This window comes from Leptosomus discolor, chromosome 8 (genome assembly GCF_034619465.1).
Source record: "Leptosomus discolor isolate bLepDis1 chromosome 8, bLepDis1.hap2, whole genome shotgun sequence".
NCBI lineage: Eukaryota > Metazoa > Chordata > Aves > Leptosomiformes > Leptosomidae > Leptosomus > Leptosomus discolor.
In genome coordinates, this window is record NC_141398.1 from 44,170,515 (window position 1) to 44,192,708 (window position 22,194).

Sequence of the window (22,194 nt, forward strand, 5' to 3'; positions counted from 1 at the left end):
TTTTAGACTGTTATGAAGGAAAAAAACCATTCTCAAAACAAGGCCACAAAATAACACTTTTGATCTGAATCACTTCTGAGTAAAAACTTTTAAATGGCAGTCCCAAGAACTGGAAGTGACACGGGTGATGTCAGTTTTCAAAGGACAGACAGCAAGGCCTTGGAAAGATCCAGTGAGAGCTCCTAGTGTAAAGGCCCGCCTGAGCAGAGAAGATACTCCCGAAAATAAGCCTTAAGGGAAGTGCAGTCCTAGAGCAGGGACATCAGTAAAACAGGCTGTGCTTTTAAGAAAAGAGGTTTATTGACTATGGTGTTTGCTTTTGTACTACTAAAATTTCAAAGCTAACAACAGTAAAAGCATCAGGGGAAAAAACCCATCAGATGATTTAGCTAAGCTGAGCTATTTTCCAGGGCATGAGTATGCATTTTTACCCAGCAGCGAGAGCACCAGATGGCGGCAGAAAGCCCGAGCTGGTGCTGAAAGACGGTGAGGGCAGCAGGGTCCCCCTGCCTTTGCAGGGACAACTTGGGGGGTCTTGCCCATTTCACTGTAACATGAAAAACATAATATTTTGCCTTTTTTTTTTAGCACAGAAGAGCTGTGAACTTTGCAGTGAGGCAGCAGCTGCTTTGGGGTATACAGGTCAGTGGTGGGATGCTCTGTGCCATCTAGAAGTCTAGATAATACTGTAGGGCTTTTCTGTCAAGCTAGATTTACAGTATTTGTTAAAACAGAAAGCAGCAAGAAATTATTTTGCTTTCTACTGAGAAACATTAGGCTACTCTTTCAAAATCCTTTGGATAAAAAAACCCCACCAACCCCCACAGTATTAAAAGATAAACAAAGCCTTCACTAAAGGTAAGGTTATTATGCTGTGATTACACCTGCATACTTCCCTATGTTCTTATTTGTAAATAAATGGCTTAACTTTACAGCTCTTGTGCAGAAGACCTAAAAAAGGTGATTTTTCATTTAATGGTCTCCTGAAAACTCAGACAAGAAATGTGCAAATCCATTACACACACACTGAAATCTTTTTCATCCCTGAGAACTGAACTTCACTTGTTCCTCCACTTCACCTCTTCCCCCTCCTTTTTTCCCCTTAAACAAAAAAAAAAAAAAGCAAGGATTTTATTCAAGACAATAGCAATGTTCAATACGAACACTAAGAGATATCCTCATTTGGCATGTTAATTGCTTGAACCCTTTCCACCACTGGATTCCAAATTATATCTACCAATATTGTAAGAGTAAGTTACCAGTGTTATCACCAATGCGAAACTCTAATGGGGTCACCACATACCTCCTCTCAGCCTGGGTCCATGACAGCTGCTAGGCTACCTAAAATAAAATACATTTTTTTACTGTTTTGAAGTTTTAGAAACTTAGCTTATGAACATGCTATGAAGCAGACTTCTGTATAAGCTACAGATGGTACTCAGAGCACCAACGGGCTTCAGGCGTACAGATTTCCCTGCTAATGTCACACTGGGGAATGCAGCCGTGGCAAGCTGAGCTCTTCAGACAGGTGGAACTCAGAGACACAGGTACTGCTTGCAGCTCACAGAACCTTTTCAAACTAGGGTTGCACAAAAATAAGGCAAATGGCCTCAAATTCTTTCTGTCCTGGTGACTTCAATAATAAGCGGTAGTTTCCTTGCAAGACACAAGAAACAGGTAGCAAATCTTCAGGCCAAATGAATACTGCACAAGACTGTACTGGCCCCAAGTAGTGAAGACTGACTGTGACAGAAGTCTTCCTGTTAACATTGGTTAATGTGGTTAATGTTGTCTACCTGCAGGGAAATAAAGTGGCCTCCCACATAAGGCTAGATACATATCAGACAAGGTCTGATCTTCTAATAAGGAAAGTCCAAGATAACCAACTCTTTTTGTGCAAAGAGAAAAACACACCACAGAAACCTTTCTTCTTCTATTTCCCCCAGGACCTTCCCAACACAGACAGTCTCCTGATACTCCTGATGCTATTTTGTCAGGGTGCATGACTATCAGGAATCTTCCAACATTTGGTATTTTACTTTGAGCCTCAGCTGATGAAGACCAATGATTACATGAAGATTTCACATCTTTTGAAAAGGAGAATGTTTTTTCATCTGATGACTCTGAGAAACATTCATAACACTAAAAAGCAAAAAAAAAAAATTTATTTAGGTTAGAATTGCTGCTATGTTAAAAAACCGAAGCAGTTAAGAGACTAGGATTTAGAAACTCTGCCTTACAGGAGCAAAAAGCCAAGTCCTATCACCTGCTTTGAGAAGCTGAACAGAGATCAAACAGTGTGAAGCAGAGGAGCCAGTGCAGTAGTTCCCAAATCAAAAGCTGTTCTCAGAACAGAAACCAGCTTGAGGACATGCTGTCAGTTTTGGTGAGTACCAGTCAGAGAGAGATGATGATACCATATCTGACATTAGGATCCCAAGAATTTCCCAAACCAGCCTCCCTTATATGCAGAAAAGACTGTGTAAGGGATAGGCAGAAGAGACCTTACCTGGAACACTCTATGAGAATTCTGCCCTCTGTCACATTCAGGGTTGAAGCAGACAAGAGGCAGGGGGAAAACTCATTTAGCAGAGTAACTTTACAGCCGGATCTTGTGAAGGGACTTTCCTTACTTCTTTGTGTGAAAGCACCTGAAAGGAGGCAGTGTTACAAAAACAACCAGCCTTAATTTCTCCAATTTGAAAATGTCCCTGGCTCCTTTCAAGAAAGAAAATGCTACAGTTTGATTCATGCTAAGTAGTCTGGCATTTTTGAAAAGAAATCTGAGTGTTGGCTAGCTAGAGTATAAAATATTCTAAATTGAAGCTAAAATTTAAGTTATGTAAGTCAAAGTGTTATAGGGTCATAACTATTCCGAATGGAGATACTTACCGGTATGTACTTCTCCATTTCAAGACTTCAAGCCCACCCTACTTTGTGGAAAATTTTCCTTAATTCTTTGTATTTATTTCTCAGGAAGTGTTCCTAAAATGCTTGGTTAAAAGCTGAAATATAACAATCAAAATATTGTTATTTCTGGTAGGCTGGAACTTTTGGCAGTCACAAGTGATGAGATTTACTGACATCACTAGAGTTACAATGCATTTCAACATCCTTCCTCTGTGTATATGGTCAGTATTTTCAAAGACCTATCTCGTATGTACTTCATTACTAAAAGCTAGAAAAGATTTTCTCCTAAAAGAATAGTTTTCCTCAGGGAAAATGTTAACTGAAACTTACCTTTGTCAGAGACACTTAGCCATCAGAAGTCCTTGCTGTTATAACAGAAAAATTTCATTTTACAAATCGTTAGTTACAAATAAAGTGATGAAGAATTTCTTACTGTTCAGTTATAGAAAGCTATTATCTTTATTTCCTTTTCCTCTAAGCGTGACAAAGAAGTGACACTGCCTGTCTGTATAACATTAGGGCCATTTAGATAAGCCAGGAGAGTTGTTTTATAAACTTTCACAGCTGCGCTAGTCTAATTAGTCTCCTCTGTAGACACCAGCACAACCCCTGATATCCCAACAACGTATGGATGTAAAATTTGAAAGCTGATCAACTCCAGCAGTGTAAATCCCACATTACACTGATACAGCTTGCTTATGCTGAAGATAATTATACGTGTAATAGAACTAGATCAGAAACACCTTCTACAACTAAATGTAACTTTCACATCACAAATACTTTCATATAATGCTAGACTGCAGATCCCTGTATATTCATTAACCACGCGCACTTCATCTCACTACAGCTTAAATGCACACATTGAGAAGTACACATCCATTTTTATGGTGTATCAGTACTGTCACACAGAGCAGTAGATGAAAACTGTATTACTAAATAACATGGCAGAAATAATTTTCTCAGAGAAAAGACAGAACACATAGGACTTGAATGGAATTTGCCTGGGACACCTTGTCAAGTCTCATCTAATCATCATATCTAGATACCATTTCAAAAAGGTTTAAAGGAGTGCAAGAAATTAAACACCAATACTGTGCCTAGATCATCTGTTCCTTAGAAACAGTTTCACTGAAAAATAGATCCAGTTAGATTTTTAACTTATACACTAAGAGAACTGGATTGTAAAATTATAACACATGATTTTTTCCTTTTTTTTTTTCCCTCTCCTTTTTTTCCAATCTGTGACAGTTTTCTAATAGACCTGTTGAAAAAAGAAATTTAAAAAATACTATCAGGGATTCTGCAGGACTTCCAAGGAAAGAAGAAACACGAAAACATGAGAACAGAGGTCATATGCATATGTGCGCTTTTATCACCTGTGTACAGACTTGAGAAAGCAGAAGCTCAGAAAGGAGGATGATGATGATCTGAAGACAAAATTCAGACTGGAATAAGTAAGAAGGATGCCACTGAATCATTCAAGTGCAGGAACAGGTCAACAAGAAGGCACCTGACAACGAGGAGACAACCTGTGATCAGGAGAAATGTCCATGCCCTGTATGAAATATATGAGAAATCACAGTAGTAAGTGCTGTGTACATTATTAAAAGATTTAGTAAACAAGTAGAAAGTAATGCAGAGTTTTAAAAAGATTCAAAAATCCTGGAACACAAGGTGCATCATTATTTCAAATTAAGTCAACAATTCTGGACCACAACTTAGACTGTATACTCCTTTAACTGTAACTACTGAAGGGCTGGAACAGCAGCTTACTTTGTTTGTAAGACAACAAAATTACAGAAAATTGATTCCCAGAAAAATTATACAACAGTAAACCATGGTCTTGGGCCAGGGGGATTAAATCCTTGACTTGATTTTTTTTTTTTTTTTTTTAAGGACTTAAGCTCTAAAACTGAAATTATTCTTAACACTGAAACTTAACTTCTGCTGCTGAAAGACACCTGTTTAATCCTTACACAGACAGCATTATTTTCACATATTGAGGCCGACATCATGGGTAGTCAAAGAATATGTTTAATAAAAAATAATTAAACTTCCATTTGCTCTATAGAACATCATAGAAAGTAATTCAATAAATTACAAATGACTTTTTAAGACGCTTGTTCAACTACAGAAAGCAAATTCAGACTACACAGAACACAACTGGCAAATATTGCAAATGTCCAAAAAAACCCTGGACTAAGACTTGGATCATGAAGCCCGAAACAAGGGATAGAAATACAAGGCAATAACAGCTAAGGTTCTTTTAGTAACTACCAACACACACTTTATCATCACCTTGGATATCCTTTTAATTTTAACTTCAGTATTAGTGTAATTCTACTGAGGTTTCCTTATAACCCTTAACTTTATACAACCATATTTGCATATAGTTTAGCTGATAGTGGGACACATTTTCCCCTTCTGGTTCAAACTGATTAGAAATAACCCAAATATATTATGTTCAAGTCTACACCAGCCTTCATTACTTGAAACTGTAATTGCCTTATTACATAGAAAGAATCACTAGAATGGTAACCAAACTCACTTGACCATAATTAGGAAAATACTTTATTTCATAACTCTGATATAAATTAGGTTTTAGCCACAAGATTTAGGATTTGTTTTGTGGGGTAAGGGTGGGAAGCGATGGTATTGTTGACATACTCCATCAAACTAAGTTAATAACTGTTTGTAAAACTTTGGCTATTTCATAGATGCATCCTAGTTAAATAAAAGTGCTATATTACAAAGGGCAAAATATTAAATATGAAATACTTTTTTTTTTTCCATGATGAAGAATTGCTACCCCCTTCTCTTGGCAGTTTTTAATTTTCACTATTGCTAAGACACTGCATGAAGGGCCAAAAATCAGAATACTATTTGGGAAAATACATAACCAGCACAATCCAAATGGTACTCGTATAATAGTGTAATTACATGTAATACTGCTTCTAATCATCGGGCTAGTTATTTTGCACATAGAAACTTATATTTCATTGGTAAAGTTCTTGATAAAAAACAACACAGTTGTTTTACTGTACAAGCAAGCAACAGAACTATATCAAAATATACAGTTTTTGATTTTAGATTTATCCCTTTGTAAAGCTTTTTCAATGACTTCTACTAGTACCTGTATCTATTTTCTCTTAACACTTGCCTATTCTTGGACCGCAAATGATGTAATGAAGGTCAACTGAAGTCTCGGTCAGTTCAGAACTTCTGTAAATGTGAATCTGGGCCTCGACTGTGTCAGAGTAATAGCAGCTTAAGAAGAAGGAGGAATCATATCACACATCAAATATTAGACAGATTTTATATAGTAAAGGGTTCTAAGGATTTGGACTTAAACAGATGCCTTATGCCCCGTTACTGTGGTTTCCAGGAATAATTTGTTTTCCTTACTATTCAAAGTGCTTTTTCTTTAGTGGGTAACTCAGCATAACGTATGAAGTGATATCCCAATAATGATTTTGGGTGATATTTAATATTTAGTCAGATTTAAATCTGCAGAGAAGTTTAAACTCAAAAGGAGTTCAAAACTATCTATACTTTATTTACCATTATTAACTGGTAACTCCAGGAGGTTTTATGACATAAAACACAAATAGAAATCTACACAAACAAAGCAAACAAACAATTTTTACATGAAGTATGCAGTGTTGAAAGGTCTTTTCAGTGGCACTTTATGACAGTTCGCCTCTTCTGAGTCTTGGGGAAACTACTCCTCATTTTGGGACTTTTAATTCTGCAGAGGGAGCCCAAAACTTCGCAAGGTGTAAACTAAATAGATCTACATGGTGCCAAGTAGCATGAGATAAGACAGTTTTTGCTTTAATTGCCCCTTACTGCTGTCAAAGAAAACAGTTCTAATAAGGGGGAAAAAAAAAACCCCAACAGTCATATCTCAAATAACTCAGATTTTAACATGATATACAGGATGTCTTTAGAAAACAAAACAAAACCTGAAAACAAGTCATAGAAACCAATGTAAACTTCCTAAACTAACTCAGCTGAGGTAACAGGTAGCCAGTTCAATTGGCTGATTGGGAAAAATTTATCTTATTTTAAACACACTTGTACCTGAATTGGAAACAGCAGTGCATCACAACACTAGAGCATTTTCATGTAATTAAAGCAATGGATGGTGATGTAGATTCTACAGCTTTCATGACATTCATTAGCTGCCCAAATTATTGCTGAGTTTTGATCTGTAAATTATAAGTGTCAAGGAGGCTGTAAAACTATATTCAAATTAAATCAATAATATGCATAAAGTATTCTGTGTTCACTGCAAATATATTAAATATACAGCTCTTACTTGAGCATTATTTTCATAAAATTAACCCCCCAACAAAATTATAATGCCTTTTGTTGTAATTTTACACCATTGTGTATTCGATAGTACATACAAGTTCAGAAACTTATGAACTTCAAGAAATATTACATGCAAAATGTCTCTGAAAGCAGTTTGCACTTCTAAACAAATACTGAAATGTTCGGTCAGTAAATCATTGATGCACTCAACACTGGGTTATTTACAATGAAATAATTAAAGAATAAATTCAAAATCAGTTTATAATTTAAGTGCAGAGTCTGGGGTCAGTCTTCATCGCTAGAATCTGAATCCTCAGATGAAGACGATGTACTATCAGATCCAGATGAAGCATCTGCTTTCTCTGAACCCTCATCTGTGCTGTTTTCATTGTGAGAGCTTGGCTCTGTTCCCCCTTTGTCTTCCTGATCTCTAACCCTAGAATTTTCCTCCTTTTCTTCTGTGGGCTTGGCTGAGCCTGTGTCATTGCTTTCACTGTTCTGTACATCAAAAATATTAGACTGAGACAAAGCTGGGATATGAAGATTAAGGCCTGGAGTGAGAAGCATCCCTGGGTAAAGTATGTTGGACAAAAGTAATGGGTTAAGAGAGAGAGGATTGGCAGCTGCAGCAGCAGAGGATGTTGAAGGAGAACTTGAAACAGAGTTTTCACCACCAGTATCTGTATTTTGGTCTTCTGTCCTTTCTTTCTTTGTATCTACCTCCTTTGAATCGCTTCCTTTTTTTTCCTCTGAAATAGATTCTGTAGACTTTGTTAGAAGTCCTCCCATGCCCAGCAAGTTTGGTAATCCAGCCATCCCTGACAGCAGCATGGGAAACATGGCAGCCATGTTCTTGGCTTCTCCTCCAGTAGTTAAGCCAGCTGGCATTCCCATTAATCCTGCTGTTACTTGCAGAGATTGCAGGTTTTGCAGGTTTTGTTGTAAGGCCTGAAGACTAGGCAGATCCACTCCTGGAAGCAATCCGTTGGCTAGCAGAGGGTTAACTGATACGCTTGCAGCTGTGGCAGCTGCTGCAGCTGCTGTTGCCTTAGCAATCTCACTTTTGGGGCGCCTTCCTCTCCGGCTTACTTCTTCTCGCACAACAGGTCCAGTGAGAATACGGTCAAACATACCTTCTGGAAGAAATCCCTGCAAAAGACACATTGGGTATTTTTAGTATTGACAACTTAAAGATGGAAAAGTAAAAGCAAACAAAAGACCCAAGTGTACGATAACAGTGTCAAAGAATGTTCTGGAATGTTAGCACAGCAGCTTTATCTCTGGACAACTTACTGGAATTTGTGGTGACTTTGTGCTATCACTTCTCAAACACCTGAAGGCCCATGTCCACAGTGAGAGCTACACAGGTATCTTCTCAGACCCTCTTCTAACTAATCCTTAGATGTTTGTTTGCAGATCCAGCCAAATACAACTAATTATATCTCAATTTAAGATCTAAACCAGCACTGCTTTGCAGTATTGCCACATTCCAATCATTTTGACCGTTTAATTAAAAAAATTAGTTACTCAATTTAAAGTTACACGTAAACATGCGACTGCACACAGACCAACAGTCTCCGAGCCCTTTTTACTACTGCTAGTGTCTGTTAAATCTCCCTGTATTTCACCTCCTTCATAAACTTAAGAATAAACAGTAAAGACTCAAGTTCAATTAAAATGAAATTCAGAGAACTTCTTTTTAGCCTTGCACAGGACTGCTTCACCTCTGCAAGCCTTCCTACCTAACAATGAAGAAAGAATTGCAATGGACACTAATATTCTCTTTGAAAAGCAGTCTTGAAAGTTCCTCTTAAAAATGGTCATCGCAAGATCAACTGTTACTCACCTCCATAGTACAGTAGCCTTACAATAGTAAGTATCTCTAATTTATACTAGCCTAATACAACTAGAGGAATTCAGAACTCATACTCTGTTCTTCTGTCCTGTGGATAACTACTAAATTCTAGAAGTAATTATGCTATTATTAATTCCTTTATTCAGTCTAATCCTGCTCCTAGTTACTATTTTGCTACCAGAACGTCCCACAAGGGTACTGGAGTGACTGGCATTTAGAAATTCACAGGAAGGTTACAAGTTCTGTTGACAGCAAACTAGAAAAAAAAAATTTACTTGGTCATTTCTTTGCCAAAGGCTGAAGGTGTAGCATAAATATAATATAATATAATTCTGACAAGTTATAGTAGGTGAGGGAATAGGCTTCACAAGAATATTGACAAAACCATCTTCATGTCCGCTAGACATATGGAATGGAAGAGTAACTGGGTTACCCAGAAACCATACTTTATTATACAACACAACTTTCTGAATTCAAAATATGTCCTTATCTTCAAGGCAAACAGGGAATGAACTCAGAACCATACACCATACTTGAACCAATGACACTTAAAAGGAAAAGAGATACCAGCTACTTAATAGTTCCTGTAATGAAAACATGTACCTGCTGTTTTGTTGGAACTGTGGACAAAGTCTATCAAAAAACTTTCTTCTTTTAAATTTAATCAAGTACAAACCTCAAACAAAACAAAACCTCAGACTTACTGAATGCATCTTGCTACTAGTAAGAAGCTGCCTCAGGACTACTAGGGAATGTAGCACTCTTATCACTTTGTTGGTAATCCATACAGAAGGAAGACATGGGCAACACTGAACCTGTAGTGCAGACCTACACCTAAAAATATATAATATATTAACCTCATTCCCTCCACTGGAATCTCAACACTACTTTTTAGCTAAAAACCTCTAAGAAATAGAAAATGGAAATGCTAAGTAGTAGAAAACAGCTGTATCAATATTCGATTTACATTCTGACTGAGGATAGTAATTTCTTAAAGGTGCACACCGAAAGTAAATGAATTAAAAAGTAAAATAAATATTTAAAATTTTATTTATCTTCCTAACTGTAACTTTAAGAGTAAGAAAGTATTCCATGGGCTAATACCTTTCCTAAAAACCTTCAAGACTACATTTATGAGATGAAAAAGGTCACAGTATTATAGCACCTTCAACCAGATCTCTAATTTGGGGTTGCCAGCCACTGCCCCTCCCTTCCTCCTACTCACAGCTGTGCCAGCAAACCAGTTTAGGGAACTGAGCTGGCAAACAAAAAAGCTAAACATTGACTCACATTCCACATGTAGTATAATACCAGAAATGAAAAGCATGCCTTTTGGCACACCTTCTCCCCCCAGCCCCCCGCCCCTCCCCCGTTTGCCTTGTTTGTTCTTAAGATACATTTCATGTCACGATTGCTTATTCTGCAAATACTCACAGACTGTTTTACAACTTCTCCCCATTCAGGAGCCACTCCATACTCTGGATTTTCTTTCAAGAACCTGCACAAATCCTTCAGAGGGGGAGCAAATGCACCGCCCACCTGAGAAGCAGAAGATAGAAGTCAGGAAACACTTCTCATTTGTTAAGAAAAAGGCAACATTCATACTGACATGGTTTCATTTTTGCCTTTTATATAAATCAATACAAATAAAGTCTCACTTCAAATTACCGATGAGCATGGCATAGTTTTTGACTGATTCCTGGTGGTATATGCAAGATATTATTGATTTGTTCTACTCTACTAAACGCAAACTCATCTATTAAACTCATACTTTGCAACTTTAACATTTGACATTCCTACCAATGTTTGATTATCAGAGTTTATTTGGACATGCAATGAATGGAAGAGCAACCATATGAATAGAGAACTACAGTGGTCCAAGTATTACCAAGAAGTCTAGAACTACAATCCTGTTACACTTGTCCTTTATCCACTAAATCAGTCCTATCATCTCAGTCAACTCCTAAAAACACTTCTAGTAAGAGGCTCTGCTTCTCTGGTGAAATTATTTCTTGTCTTTTTTTTTGTGTGAAAAAGGCCAAGTTAAGATTGCTAAATAGCATGTCCTAGTGAAATCATACAAACAGGAAAGTAAACTTCCAATTAATCAGAACTATTATTCAGATCCAGAAAGAAAGAAGAAAGGAAAAAAAATTCCAGTTTCTGCTCAACTTTCTCTATAAACTACAACTTAAATTCACATTTTCTAGGCTACTTTTGGTCTCCTCATCCCCTGCTACTAAATTATAACTGAACTAAACAAGAAAATGAGACAAAATGAGTTCGGTGATGCAGAGCAGTTGGGGACAGATCATAAACGGGAAAACTGAGGTTAATAATGTAACACGAGTGTCAACTATGGTGTGGAAATTATTGGAGAAAAAAGCTATCATGAAAACACAGGCTTTTACAGCAAGCACAGATCAAACCTCTCACTCCTTGATCATCAACTTTGAAAAGATTCCTCAGGGCATGGCTTACTGTAGAGCAGCCAAGGGTCTGTTTTTCAAGAGACTAGCAACCACACAGGTGGTTCTTTAGAGCTGCTGTCTCAATGAACTGAAGAGATTAAAGACTCAAATTCTGCCTCGCTCTCCTCTATGGATGCACAAAGCTTCTGACCTTGATATAGCAGCATTAAAAAAGCTTCCTGCTTTCCTTGCAACTGGTCTCTAACAAAAAGAAAAGCTAGCAGTATCACAAGTGAAAATCCTCTATACATGCAGTATCTCAAAGACTCCCCCTGGACTGCTGCTCTGGTACTACACTGACTTTCAAAGACACCATCCCACACATCTGTCCAAATTTGTTTAATAAACAACAGTAACTTCATGCATGCTTTTCTTTAATATTGCCTTTCAGCCTTCCCCAAAGCCTATTCAAATGTATTTTGCTTTTCCCAAGCTTTGATCACCTGTCCAGAAACTTTAATTCAACATCTGGTTTCCCATCTTCCACCATTCAGATTTTACACAAGAATTCCCGTTACACTACTGTTCAACCTAGCTATGTGATTTACAACGGATATATGCTGGTGAACCATAGAGGTCAAATGCCAGAGGTAACTGAAAAAAGAAAAAAGCCAAATAATCCAGTACACAGGCTTTAAGCAATTCCAATGGACAAGTTTCTATGCAGGATGCACTACCAATATAATTTTAATCAGGTCAAAAGTAGTCATGAGAAGATGTACACAAAATTTAGGACTTGTGAAAATGTTGCTACTTTGATCAGAACAACATACATTTCAGTGGCCCTAGCTCTGTATTAGTTAATGGCACAAATGTTGCAATATACTGAGTGTTCAATTCCATCTGAACATAAACCACAGGGTAAGTTTCTAGCTGTATCTTAGCTATTTTCAGAGTTGCAAAATATTTACTAGAAGACTGTCATTGATTTTCTTGCTCTGTGCCAAAACTGTAAAACAAAACCTTTTCATTTGCACACAGTATTTTAGCAAGTGTAGTATGTAGTACAGGCAACTTTTCCTTGGGGAACATCAGAATGGGAACATTATTATGAATACCTTTCTTGCGTTTCTTCTATTTATGAGCTGAACACGCTCTTCACCGGTCAAACTATTAACATCCAGTTTATTAGGGTTTCGACAACGGTGTCTTTTTTGTTTGGGCCTCCCATCGTGCAGCTGCATCCTCTGTTATAAAGGAATTAAAAAGCCAATTATCTTTCTGATATAACTTTTCAAAATGGTAAGGTATTTGTGCGTTCTCTTGAGTTGGGCATTCATTTGAAGTCATCTTTGATTTCAGAAATACTTTAACAATACTATTTTACACAATCATGTAAAAACAGTCCAGCAAACAGTAAATCCTCTCTCTGATGCCTCTACCCATTGCTGTTTTCCGTTTTCAGCAGTGCTATATCAGGAATGTTGCTACTGTTTTGTATTATAACCTTTTTATGGAGAAATACGGTTGTTTTTCTAGACACCATACATATGATTTTTTTACATTTTGTTCAACACTAACAAATCCCAAATTCAGAGGTAACAATACGAGAATATCATACCCACACAAACTTCAGCACTGTAATGTAGGTATGAGATACACCCCACAGTGAAGTGTTTCATCCTCTTGCCCATCACTAAATATGCTGTTACAAATTTTCAGCTCCCACCATCAGTATCATGGTAATGTAAGTTTTCTTAAGATTTTTTTTTTTATTTTAGTCTTAGGTAAAATTAGACAAAGATCACATGTCTTTGTTTAGTATTACTTTTCCTAGCAATTACATTTGTGAGGGAAAAGGAAGACTTGCAGAGCTCAAATTATCTAAAAAGAAACGGACATTTTCCTTTTCCAAAACAAAATAGAAGAACAAAGAAGGAATAATTCAATGTAACACAGAACACGAATCCAAATATATTTTATGAGAAATATTTTACTATTTAGCAAAAGCTGAGCTGAAAGGAATACTCACAGGAATACAAGCTCCTGAATCTTCAACGTATCCGGGATGTTCTTTAAGCCATCTTTCTAAATCTTTTCTTTTGGGGGCATCATCACCTGCAAGTCTTGTTCCATCTTTTAGGTTAATAACGGGAACAGGACTCTCTGCATCAAGAATGCCTTGGGATTGTGTGTACGTGAGTGCTGGGTTTATTCCTGCAGCAACTTGACAGGAGTTAAGACCTAGATTAACCTGCAGAAATTAAAAACATTTGACTAAGTTCTCCGTAGAAAACAAACCATCACAATTATTTCATGTATGATACAATGAGGGCCACAATCCTGATCATTATGCACACACTCAAGGACTCAGTGAGACTACTCTTGCCATAGATGGCTCCCTTAAGTCACTGTACAATCAAGTCCTGTAACAGCTGTTGGAAAGGATGTCAGAAAGGGTTGCTAGGTCAAATATGAAGCTTTTAATAATACATTGTTCATCATAACTAGAACTGAACTTACTTTTTTCAAAACGGTTATCAATATTGTACATTTCTAATATTTAGTAAAACTCTACCAGTTCTCATTTGTGTAGTCATAAACTGTCTCTGAACAATTTCAGAAAAATGTCCAAAACTCAACAGTTTTGAGTAATAAAGTTTTTGTTGTATGTTGACAGCTGGTTATGCTCAGTTAAGGGGTTACCAGTAATTTGGACCTTATTTTTGGATACAAAAATCAAGTTTACTTACATGATTAGGCTGTTTATTTCTGTTTATAAAGAGGACATCAACTCCCTCCACGTTCTTCCTTCTTCCTCTTCTCTTTTTGACTACAGGCTGACTGTCAACTATGACTCCATTGGCACTGGCTGTTAAGTGACTGGAAGTACCTAATTAATGATGCAATAAAATTAGCGTCAGATGCTTGAGCTGTTTGTAACAAGTAACATGTCCGAGAAAAAAAAAAAAAAAAAAAAAAAAATTTCCTTGAAACAGTGCAAATGCATGTCATTTCTACATGTAACAGAAATTGCACATTGGTTTATGAATGTTTAAAACTATTAATATCAGGCTCTGAAAAGCACTCTACTCACTCTACTGTTCTACTCCTATTTCCCTCTATCCCCTCCAGGGGGGAGGGCTGTTAAAAAACTGCTGACATCACACACACACATATACACAGGCAGACATCCCTAAATAAACATTTATAAACAAGACCTTAATGGTATCTTGCAGAAGAATAAGGAAGTACAAAACGCAAGTGAAAGGCAGCATTTTTTTTTTTAAAGTAAATGTTCTCATCCATGTATGCATGCAATCTCAAGGAACTGCAGTCATTTAATCAGAAGCTGGCCTAAATCAAGCACCCAATTCTAATAATGTCAAATATTTTAATCCAAATTTTAACTGTTTACTTTAGGCTTATTTTTATTTGTCAGTGTACACCTACTGCTATTTTGTATGAAAATAAGCTATAAGGTTTTGGCTGTAAGCCAAAAGCTGGTTCTAGACTATTGTCCTTCAATATTTCTTTACATGAGACGCAGGAAAGAATATGAAGAGTGCAAATTGACACAGGCACGAATCTGGAACTCTTCATCTTTACTGACAAACTAGCCACAGTAAGTTCTGAGCTAAACCGATTACTGTCAGTGTAGAGTGACGCACTTCATATTTACTATTATTATATATTTTATTATTACATATTATTATATAATTATATAATAATCATTAAAATCTTCACGTGGGGGTGTTTATAATGTACAATGGCATCCTTCTAATACATGAACACTACAGTAACTGACATTGTGAGAGAGTATTCATGTGGTCCAACCTCATGCCCCAACTTAGGTGCCCAGTTGCCCTAGGAAGACTGGAGAGAACTCCTCCAGACTGCAGTTTAGAACAAATAACATCTCTCCACAGCCTGTACGTACGTGGAGATCAACAGAAAAACCCAGAAGACAGATTCAATACTAACCCTTATGTCCTCTGATATTTTATGTACCTGATTTGGGAAGCGATTTTGGGAAGTTGACAAGGCTGGTTTCTGAAGCATTCTGGAGTTCACGCAGCCGAGCCAGGTATTGCTGCTGTCCCAATGCACCTTCCTCACTTTCAAATGGCCTTTTCTGAGACAGTCCCTGCTTCTGAAAAGTCAATTTCAAACCACCTTCCTGTTAAATAAATGCCAGGGTTAGAAGAGTCTCTTCTGAAGCAGAAATGACTACTCGTAATCGGGATTCTCACATAGAAACAGCTACTCCAGAAGAGTTAAGGAAAAATCAAAACATTTTATGAGACCTTAAAACAACTCTTGCTTCTCCTCCAATGTAATAGACAAATCTGAACAGAAATTTCACCGAATTGCTTCTACAAATATAAATTCTAAATTATCTACTATCTTCAACGGAAAACCCAGACACTGAGCAGCTGTCCACCTCCCTAATCCAGTCCTAAAGAAATGCCAAACTCAATCACAAGAGGAAATTTTAATACATTTTTATGTGCTACAAACAGGTCTGAAACTACAGATAAGAAAAATGCTTGAAGCTTCCAGGCTACATTTGAACTGGGAAATTTACCTATAACCCTCTAAAAGGCCATGAAACAATGAAGTGCTTAAGTGCTTGCTGGTAGGACATGCTGAAATGTTTAGAAGAAGCCAAACAACAGAAATACTTTTTTTTTTTTACTAATCAGATTTCTTAAAACAGCATAAAACAGGCTGTCTGAAAAAGCACCAGAATGGCAACATTTCAGAGAGACAAATAACAATGATTCCTTCCAGTGGCTTATGCAAATTAAAAAAAAAAGCAAAAACCCCATACAACAACAAAAAAAACCCACCCCCCAAAAAAAAACCCAAAACCAAACCCATACCCCAAACACTCAATGCCCAGAAGCAGCAGACCCAAATACCCACAAACAAGTGTGTGAAGGAAGTGAGAGTGAGAGCAGGCAGCCACTTGCAGGTAAAGCATGCCGCACACCGCAATCGCAATCAGGTCCTAGGGCAATAAAAATAAACATACGTCATTGATTTTCACTGTAAACTCCTTTTCTCGTACATGCTTCTTCACCTTTGACATCTGTGGTGATTGATCATATTCTTCTTTAACACCTGCAAGGGGAGGTGTTGGTGCACTGGGCTCACTGTAATCTGCAGCTGCACCTGGGCTATCCAGAAGTTTGGTTGTGTAGAAAGACGCCACCATATTGCTGTCATAGCTCCTTCTTGCCGAAGGCCATTTACCTTTCAACACTGTTTGACAAATACTGTCAAGTCGATTAATCATAACTCGATCCTAAAAAACAGAGAAAATATTCTTGTAAGAGTAATGCTAACCAACACTGTACACATTACATTTATGTATTATCTTCTAGAAGAAGAGAAACAACAACATTTTTAAAGTTTGTGAAAGCCATCTCTGTACTTAATTTCACCATCTGTAAACAAATACACAGTCTCTCTCATCAATACAGGGGCTGGGGCCTACAAATGCTTGAAACACATTATCTCACTGATTTTTAAAGGAAAGATAGAGTAACTACTTAAATAGTATTTGGAGGTCTGGCTTTGAATACTAACACCACAGCCTACCTTCCCCTACAATTCAGGTTTTCGAAGCAGTATTATACTTGCCTTTGGCCAGTAGGATGCAGCCAACATGTATCCACCTTGCAGGAGATAACTGGAATTTGGTGTCCCATTGTTCATCTGGAAACTATCTTGCGTCTCATCTTGTGTTGTACTCAGAGAGGCCACACTCTCTTCATCATATGCTTTTATATGTGGGGTTCCTTCTGCTAAATAAAACCACTAATATCATTCCGTGCCATAAAGAGGTTAAACAATGACTGTAAGAGGTTCAGGTGAACAAAACACACACCACAATGTTCAGAGAAAGTCCAAACACAAAGTTAAACTGAAGAATCAATCTGTTAGGTTTTTCAGGACGACTGCTGATCCTTTTCTAGGCATGTAAATTCCACACACATTCCTGTTAATATTTCAAGAACTTAACATGTCGAATATTTAGCTATTTGAAAACAGACATGCTTCAGAGTGATTTTATAGACAGTCCTTACTTATTTTAATGTATTTCCTTTGGAAGCCAACATGCACTAAAATATACAATTAAATCGAAACTAAAGGTGTCTATCACCAGAACATGGCAAATCTATTGGGACATTACTTTGAAAAAACACCCCACTGCATTTACTGGATGGAATGCTGGATATTCCATGTCTTGAACACACTTGCCTGCATCATTTCATTTTTAAAATTTTAATCACAGAGGATTTTTCCCTAGTATCTTTCCAGGGTGTCCTTTTACTTTCTTACACTTCTCAGTATTGTTTTACTTCTGCCTCCATCCAGACAACAATATAAGTTTCACTATGATATGGGGAAACAGTCTGAAATTTAAAAAAAAAAAAAACACCAAACAAAAAAAGGTGCTGCTGCCTGTAAAGGCAAATACTACATCACCACAATGAGTAAGAATATTGAGGGACAATTCTACAGAATCCAAACTTGACCTTAACAATAGCTACATATAGAGTCATCTGATATAATTTAGCTCCCCCTTAAAAGATGTTTCAAATGTGAGAAATAAAGCAAAGGTCCATGATCACCGTGCAACATGCGAAATGAAAGCTGGGCTTAAAATGAAAATGCAGATGAAGTTAAGAGAATCGTCCAGCATTCACCAATCTCTTCAACACCAACTTACAGCAAAACAGCCACAAAAAGAAAGGCTGACGGATCTACAAGATTTTGCCATCTGAGGATGGCACAATTACTTGCCTAAACAGACTAAGCTGGCAGAAAGCAAGCCTTATATTTGGATTTGTAGCACATGTTACAGTATCCACCATCTAAACCTAAACACTTATGTCATAAGCATTCCTTTCCCTCACCTTTTTCATGTTTGCGTACAACCATTTCCTCTGAAAATGTCCTTCCACTGCTGCGGGCAGCAGCATCTTAATCATTTTAAGTGGCATTTTACTTGCCCAGTAATCATTTCCCAGTAAATTAACCCTATGGTTTCCACTTCCCATTTCCACAGACAAGAAGATCCATCTTAATTAACGCCTTTTTCCCTGAGGTACTGGGAAATAAATAGCTTGTTTACTTATGCTGTAAGTCCCACGCCTAGCTTCATCCTCTTCCTTTTTCTATTACCATTTGTTACCACACAGTAGATAAATCTTCCCACATTCTGAGTTTCAACAGGGCAAGAGTAGAGGACACTTCACAGTATCAAAACAAGGAATGTAATAATTAATGATTGGTTGGTTTAGTGAAAGTTTCAAATCACTTCACTGATCAGAGGCTTTTTCTTCTACTTTGAAGCTTTCAGAAAGTGTCTCTGCGTTGTTTTGTCCTATGCTCTATAATAGCCTCAGTCTTTTCTAAGCTGGTACATATTTTTAAGTGTCTGAAAATTTTCAGTGCAAGTGCATTGCTTGGCCATCTCCAGTTTACAAGAAAACACAATGTACATTACTCTACAGCTTGGACAGAAGGAAGCTTGCAGATTTCAGGAAAGCACAATGAGGAAGCTACAAAGGCAGCTGAGCAAGAGCAGAAAAAATAAACAGGGAAACCAAAAGAATCTCTATATTTAGGAAGAAAAAGAAAACAGTAGTAGGGAATACACACACACAAAATGTATTTCCAGAAAACATTAGCTATTCAACAGTCCTCCCACACATGGACCACATGCACAGTAAGTTTGCTTAGGGAACCAGTCAACAAAGCCTAAGTATCTCATCCAAGGCACTGATACGAAGCAAAGAAAATGCTGTATCCCTGAAATTCTTCCAACTCACTTGAAGCATCGAGCAAATGTGTTTAAGTTTACTTTTGTGGAATTTATTATCCTTTTATAGACATTTTTCCATTAAGAATAAACTTTTTCAGTTTAAGAGTTGTACTGCAGAAATAAGACTACACACATACCACGTTTTTGTGCCTCCTCTTCATCACTATCACTCTCTTCAGACGATGATGATGACGAGGACGATGATGATGAGGATGAGGAGGAGGAAGATGAAGATGCTGAAGAACAAGATGAAGATGACGAAGAGCTAGAGCCTGATCGAGAGTGTGAACAAGATGAGGAAGACGAAGAGGATGAAGATGATGACCTGGAAGAACAGGATGATCTATCTGAGTCAGAGTCTGAGTCAGAGCTAGAGTCAGATCCCCTTTTGCTGACTCTCTGTTTTTTGGAAGCTGGGTTTGGAGTTAGAGGCTCTGTCCTTGCTGCCACCATGCGCCTGTCTGTTTCAATCTTCACGCTAGGTTTGTGGTCTGTATTTTGTATTGGTGTGCCATTTTTTGGACTCAAAGGTTCAGATTTCACTACTGTCTGCATCTCCTCTGTAGACATAGATTCCTCTTCAGAAGACTGAGGGTCCTCTTTCAGATTTTCATTTTTAGCTTTTGTGTCCTCAAAAGCGTTCACTTTAGCATCTGACAATCTTGACTGAGGTGTAAGAGGAGAAGCAGATAATGCCATCTGGTACTGATGCAAGAGTGGAGTAGAAGTCCTTGAGAGTGCCACTTTATTTTGATTATAGCTCCTCTGGGCAGACATAAATGAGAGTTCAGGATCACGAAGAATATGATAATCTGTCCTGCTAACTCCATGTTTAGCAGCTCCAATAAGTAAATCCCTGTCATGAGTCCCACACTCCCACCAGACAGGTAAGTCTGGGTTTGGCTGGCACAGTTTTAGTCGTTCGAACAACTGTGGGTGTCTAAGAGCCTGTTCTCGCACTTTCCTTAGGAGTTCAATGCGGTACAACGTCCGAGAAGCACGCTCCTCTGTAATTGGTTGAATAAAAATGTTTGGGTCTACGAGTTCTGTATTAAAACAAAACAAAGATGAGAATCTGGCAAAAAAAAACCCAAAACCAAACCACTGCAAATCAATACTAGAAGTAGACAGCTTTAATCAGTTAATATGTCTCCCTATTATCAGCTTTCAATTTTACACTTAGCACGTTTCCTGAATTCCTTCTCCCCGATTTTTATTTTGGAACACATGAAAGAAAAATCTTTTCAAGATAAGCACTGGCAACAGAAATTAAAAATAAAACTAGAAGTAAAAATATATACACCCACCTTCTTTTGAGGGGAGACGACAGACTCTCCGGCACATTGACATAAATGCATACAAGTACTTCTCTAAGCTCTCATCAGTTTTCTTATGTAGCCTTGCCATTGCTCTAAATTTGGTCCAATCAAATCGTCCCCTTTCAGGATCAAACACCACTCCAAATGTGGACACAACTCTGTAAAAGTCAGCTTCTTCTCTTCTTGTCCATCTTGTTCAGCAAGAGAAAAAATTGGAAATTCTGTCATTTTCTTCACTATGTCATGCAGCTAGCAATTATTATTTCTTCAATATTTTCTATGTAAGGATGTATTAAAAATGTGTATTTGCATGCTCCACATACCTTTGCTGTCTTTCAATCTTAGCAGCCATCTTTGGATTTAGAGCAGCTTCTTCATATGGAGGCTGCATCATGCTACTTTGTATCGGGAATGCTGGCTGGATCTGCTGGGCCTGCCTATTTTTACTTGTTCGTTGATAAGCTGTTATCAGGCGGCGAAGACGTGTTGTTAAGGCAGACTGAGTGGGCCAATAGATTTTGTCTCCTTCCATCATTTGTCCATCTACATTAAAACAAAGCCATAGGAAAAATAAAGTTAATTGTTGCTGGTGCCTATGGTTCTACATTAGGCAATCTAAATACACTTTAGCTAAGAGTCAGGAGAACAATTCAAAATAGTTTTAATTGGCTCAGATTTGAAGTTTTTTGTATTTACCTCCATCTGCTATTACTAGATCACCCGGGGATGAAACATCATCCTGTAGAAAAAGCAAAGCAATATTTAAAATGTAGCCCTCTCCAGAGATTTACATTAAACTTACAGCTTGCAGACAATTTATGAATACAACAACAAAGAGCAACATTATTTTGGACAAACGGCTAAAAAGGCATACAAGAATTCCCTCCCATTCCCCTCTCCCCACCCACACAACTACAGAAACACGCGGAATAAGTTCTACCAGTCTAGAGAAACAAAGAAAAATGTAATAATTCGCTCAATGAAAAGGTGGAAGTATTTCATTCTTAGTGTGCTAAAAGGAGCTATTAATAGGTTCCTACTATACCTCTATGTCATCTTTAAACATCGCTGGTGCTGGTTTATATTCTGGATCTTCTACATCCCTGTTAAAATTACAACACAAAAGAACCCATCTTAGTAATGTTTTAGAAGTTCTTACACTCTTTCCAATTAAGCAAAACTCATTTAGTTAGATATACTGTATTTAATTTTTTATTTGAAATGAGGAAAATATTTCATGGTAACTTTGGCTTGAATTTTGCCTGCCCTTCAATTGACTATCTCATTCAAAGATGTTCTTTATGACCACAGCTGATAAACTCACTGAGGAAGCAATGAATAAAAGCAGTTCTCCCTTTCAGCAGTTATCAGTGATACTCAAATTGATCTACTGGGGTCACTGGTTAGCTACACAAGACTAATACACCAAGCCGACTGACCTAAAATCAAGTTAAATAGGTCTGTAGTACTCCACCCTCTGAAGACTTTTGCACTTTAGTGTCTAAGTAGTATTTCAGACACAGCAACACAAGGTAGAGTCCC

The 22,194-nt window shown here is 37.5% G+C and overlaps 1 protein-coding gene across 5 annotated transcripts in view; it reads right to left on the reverse strand.

The window, feature by feature from the left end:
• Positions 1–4,921: 4,921 nt before the first annotated feature.
• Positions 4,922–22,194, reverse strand: part of CHD9 (chromodomain helicase DNA binding protein 9) — an 80,881-nt gene continuing 63,608 nt past the window's right edge. For 2 of the 5 annotated variants that reach the window (XM_086469281.1, XM_086469283.1), the window contains exons 26-38: positions 21,698–21,755; positions 21,349–21,391; positions 20,976–21,195; positions 20,641–20,843; positions 19,471–20,379; positions 17,143–17,306; positions 16,532–16,804; positions 15,505–15,673; positions 14,247–14,386; positions 13,526–13,747; positions 12,612–12,740; positions 10,517–10,621; positions 4,922–8,376 (exon numbers count right to left, since the gene is read on the reverse strand). In XM_086469281.1, the coding sequence (XP_086325407.1) occupies positions 7,513–8,376; positions 10,517–10,621; positions 12,612–12,740; positions 13,526–13,747; positions 14,247–14,386; positions 15,505–15,673; positions 16,532–16,804; positions 17,143–17,306; positions 19,471–20,379; positions 20,641–20,843; positions 20,976–21,195; positions 21,349–21,391; positions 21,698–21,755 (3,499 nt within the window). In that variant the 3' untranslated portion in view covers positions 4,922–7,512. The remainder of the gene's footprint in view (positions 8,377–10,516; positions 10,622–12,611; positions 12,741–13,525; positions 13,748–14,246; positions 14,387–15,504; positions 15,674–16,531; positions 16,805–17,142; positions 17,307–19,470; positions 20,380–20,640; positions 20,844–20,975; positions 21,196–21,348; positions 21,392–21,697; positions 21,756–22,194) is intronic. The other 3 variants (XM_009950512.2, XM_086469282.1, XM_086469284.1) reach the window with 3 other exon arrangements.